The 4,421-nt window shown below is 31.9% G+C and overlaps 1 protein-coding gene across 2 annotated transcripts in view; it reads left to right on the top strand.

Annotated features, from left to right (window-relative positions):
• LOC106881546 (polycystin-2) overlaps nucleotides 1-3,874 on the top strand; it is a 76,471-nt gene extending 72,597 nt beyond the window's left edge. For both annotated transcript variants that reach the window (XM_052970603.1, XM_052970602.1), the window contains one exon: nucleotides 1,466-3,874. Coding sequence is in view for 1 of the 2 variants with exons in the window: in XM_052970602.1 (XP_052826562.1) it covers nucleotides 1,466-1,486 (21 nt within the window). In the remaining variant the exon portion in view is untranslated. The remainder of the gene's footprint in view (nucleotides 1-1,465) is intronic.
• Nucleotides 3,875-4,421: the final 547 nt, after the last annotated feature.

The raw sequence follows: 4,421 nt of genomic DNA, 5'->3' as shown, positions 1-4,421 counted from the left end.
TCCAGCCTTCATCAGGTGTCTTGGGGAAATCTCGAACCTGGGTTCTCATTCCTAAGGTATCTTTCGATGTTATTATTATCATTATTATTATTATTCAGGTCACTGCTTGGAATTGAACTCAGAATCTTGGGGTTAGTAGCCCGTGCTCTTAACCATTATGCCATATGCCATGGTGTAGTGGTTACAAGCGCAGGCTACTAACCCCAAGATTCTGAGTTCAATTCGAGGCAGTGACCTGAATAATAATAATGATAATAATAATAACATCGAAAGATACCTTAGGAATGAGAACCCAGGTTCGAAATTTCCCCAAGACACCTGATGAAGGCTGGAGGGTGTATCAGCTGAAACATTGCGTTAACAACAAACAAGATGAGGACAAATATCTGTCAAATGTAAATAATGTACATAATTCCTCATCTCTTAAATATAGAACTATTATATATATATGTATATATATATATCAATCATCATTTAACATCTGCTTTCTTTGCTAGCATGGATTGGACATATATTTATGTGTGTGTGTATATGCATATATGTGTATATATATAGATATGTATGCATTAATGTTTATAATGTTTATATATACATGCTGGTACCACATAAAAACACTCAATCCACTTTAAAGTGTTTAGTGTTAGGAAGAGCATTCAGTTGTGAAATCCCTGTCAAACTATCCAACCCATGCAGTATGGAAAACAGACATTGAATAATGATGTGTTTGTGTATGTGTGTACATATGCACACACACACACACACACACATGCAATAAATATATGCTTAAGTCAAAGGACCAAGGGGACTGGTGGTATGTGGTGCCCAAGAAGACCTGCGTAACTGAGCAAAACTGATGTTATAAAAACAGTCTTTGTCAAACCTTCTTTTCCAACCCCACTTTTCCCTGTCACTGACCTCTCTGTCACCTGCATAACTGCAGTATTCTGCTGCTGTAATTAAATGTAAGTAGAATCACATATTTCACTTATATTTCTCACTACTTGCAATCATTTCACTTGACATTCTTCTTTCATTCTTAACAGTGTCCCTCTCCATTCATCATTTTACCTTGATCTCTTCACTTTCTCTACTACCAAATTATCTCTTCTCCCTCTCTATTGCATTGTCCATATCACCATACAGCTTTCACTTTTCCCATGAAATGTCATTCTTTCCATTCAAATTTGCAACCTTCTCAATACACATACACACACACACATGTAAATATATATATAGGTACCTTTTGTGGCACCAGCATTGTTGGGTTCACTTTGCAGCTTGCAAGCAAAAGAGAGCACCTCTTGATGGAAAAGAACAGATTTATTGTGAGAAGATGGTAATAGAATAACTGAGAGAGATTCAGAGTGTAAGAGCTGTGAGGTGGGAGGATGAAGAGGATTGAGTAGGAAGAGAGAAGAAAAAAAAACACTAACATTCTCAATATTTTTGTCTTGTGTTATTGCAGCTTGGAGGATCTCATTTGTAACTGGAGAAATGGACTGAATGATCATTGCAACGTTGGACCAAAACTAAATTACAAGTTGTGAAGTGGCCTTAGTCATTGAAAAAGTCAGAAAGACCATTTTCTTTTCAGCCTGTTTACTCCATGTTCTTTTATGTTCCAACTTTTTTGTCCTGATCTATCTATCTATATATATTTGTCACTCTTTTTCCCCTTCTTCTCTCCTGCCACCATTTTACATCTTATTTCAACACATTTCACATATTAAGTACCAAAGTCATTGTTTTTTTGGTCTTTAGCAACCATCTTAATAGACTGAAGTGGTTGTTTTAAATCAACTGAAAAAAATAATGAAAGTATGTAACAATGTTGATCTCTGGCACACACACACACACACACACACACACACACACAAAATATAAAATATATAAAAGCAAACAAAATTCTTTTTGCTTAGTTGCATTTCTCTTTGTTATATTTTCAGTTTTCTTTAATCTAAACGGATGATTAAGATAATGATGATGATGAGTCTCAACTGAAAATTGCCTTATTTTTATTTAACTTCTCCAAGAACTATCATGCCTACTAAATGCAGTTCAACCAATTTCACATCTACACTCACCCACTACAATTCAGGGTTTATATATATACATGCAAGTTTACACGAATATGTATATGCACATATACTACACACACATACATGTATGTATTATGTCTTTATCTATTGAAAGAACGTCTTTTACCTTAGACATGTTGTATTGAAAACATGACTGTAGTCCAGTCTTGCCAATGCATTTCTCTATTTTCCTATGGGTTCCTTGCAATTTTGTTCAGAACACTATAGTTTTGCAAAGGAATAATCAATGTTGTAAGATCGTTATAACATTTAAAACCAACATGATTGGTGTAAGACTTTACCACTGGAGTCTGTAGTTTAGATTGTTAGATTTATGTCATCACTCATACAACTGTGTATGTTTACTGTCTTTTAGCACTGTGCTATGTTATAGGCATTACTACCTTCATTAGTTATATGTTTTTGTGGGAATTCTGTTGAGTGTAGGTGTGTTGTCCACTAATATGTTGCATGGAGTTGTCCATGGTGACCAGGTGGAATGTGTCTAGAAACAGTGATGATAGGTTTAGAAATTTATGCTTCTAAATACAGGCAAGGAAGTCCTACAAAAATATTAAAATATCTTGGTAAAGTTAAAACTAGAGCGCATTTGTGCTTTCAGTGCATCTATCTATCTATCTATCTATCTATCTATCTATCTATGTTTGTATGCATGCAAACAAATATATATGTGTATGTGTGTCTATATATATAACTATCTGTTGTGGAAGAATTTTCCTATTTAATTGAATTTTAATATTTATTTGGTAAACTGTTATTGATGTAGGCTAATATTTGTGTAATATAAACAATTAAAATAATGGAAAAGTTGATGTCATTTGCAGACACATCGAAAAAATATATATATTTAGCATTGAACTGAATTAATGAAATTTCTTTTGATGGTAAATAAAGAAAACCCAGAGCTGCTGAACAATAGTAAATTAAACGGTATGCAAAAATGAATACAAAAAAAAAACAGGAACAATAAAACAAAAAAGTATTCAAAATATAACAATAAAAAGATAAAACACTGAAATACTACACAAAGAACTTTTCTTTACCATTTACAAAGAAGAATACCTATGGAGGCACTTGCACTGTTGAACATTATATGTATTTATTGGTTTTGATTTTTTTCTCTTCTGTACAGTTTCATTTCCTGTTTGGTAAATGTTTTGATGTAATAGAATATCATATCATCATATCACACACACATGAGTATGTGTATGCGTGGCAAAAGTTATTCTTTATACACTTTTGCTATGCTAAAGTCTACATATATCTCATTTAATGCATATGCCACTACCCTATCTGTCTCTCTCTCTTTCTCACCCTCCACACACCAACGCATACACCCACTATGTATGTTTATATAGAATCCCTCCTGAATTGTCCAGTTTGTATAATGTATGAAATAATATTTATACGCATGTACATATATATAATTGTATAAGTTAAATTACGGTTACTATGTTAAAGCAAGGTGAAGAATAATAGTGAAACATTACTAATGGGGGATGTCTGTGTATACATATATATATATAATGTGTGTGTATAATGTGATGATGTATATGTGCTTCTGACCAGTTGACATATTGTCCGGAAATTAAAATAACTTTATTGAGGAGTATTTAATTGTTTTTTTTTTATATTAAAATAAACTATTCCAAAACAAGAGCAACAAATATTGAAACAAATATTGGAATTGAAACTCTAGAACACTGAAATGAATCTTAGAAAAAAAAATCCTAATTAGAAAAGAAATAAAAAACAAAAGAAAAATTAACAAAAAACTGAAAATACAAAATGCAGTTGACCACCTCACCCACCTTCCATCATCTTTACTCTGGTTGTTCTCACAATTATATTTAGTTCAATGGTATTAATAAGAACTACTGTACAGTTTATATCCTTGACAAACTTCTAATTTTAAAAGAAAATTACAGAAGTGCTGACCAACTTACATATATATATATGTGTGTGTGTGTTTATATATATGTGTGTGTGTATATGTATATATGTATATATATGTGTATGTATGTATATATATATATATGTGTGTGTATATATGTATGTGTGTGTGTATATGTATATATATGTATGTGTATGTATATATATGTATGTATATATATGTGTGTATATATATATATATGTGTATGTGTATATATATATATATATATATATATATATATATATGTGTGTGTATTTATGTGTATATATATGTGCATATATGTATATATATATGTATATGTATATATTTAGATTGGAGCCTGGTGTTGCCATCCGGTTTCACCAGTCCTCAGTCAAATCGTCCAACCCATGCTAGCATGGAAAGCGGAC

Source organism: Octopus bimaculoides, chromosome 9 (genome assembly GCF_001194135.2).
Source record: "Octopus bimaculoides isolate UCB-OBI-ISO-001 chromosome 9, ASM119413v2, whole genome shotgun sequence".
In the NCBI taxonomy this organism is placed as follows: Eukaryota; Metazoa; Mollusca; class Cephalopoda; order Octopoda; family Octopodidae; genus Octopus; species Octopus bimaculoides.
The sequence above is the reverse complement of the archived record's forward strand: the minus strand, read 5'-3'. Positions and strand labels throughout refer to the sequence as shown.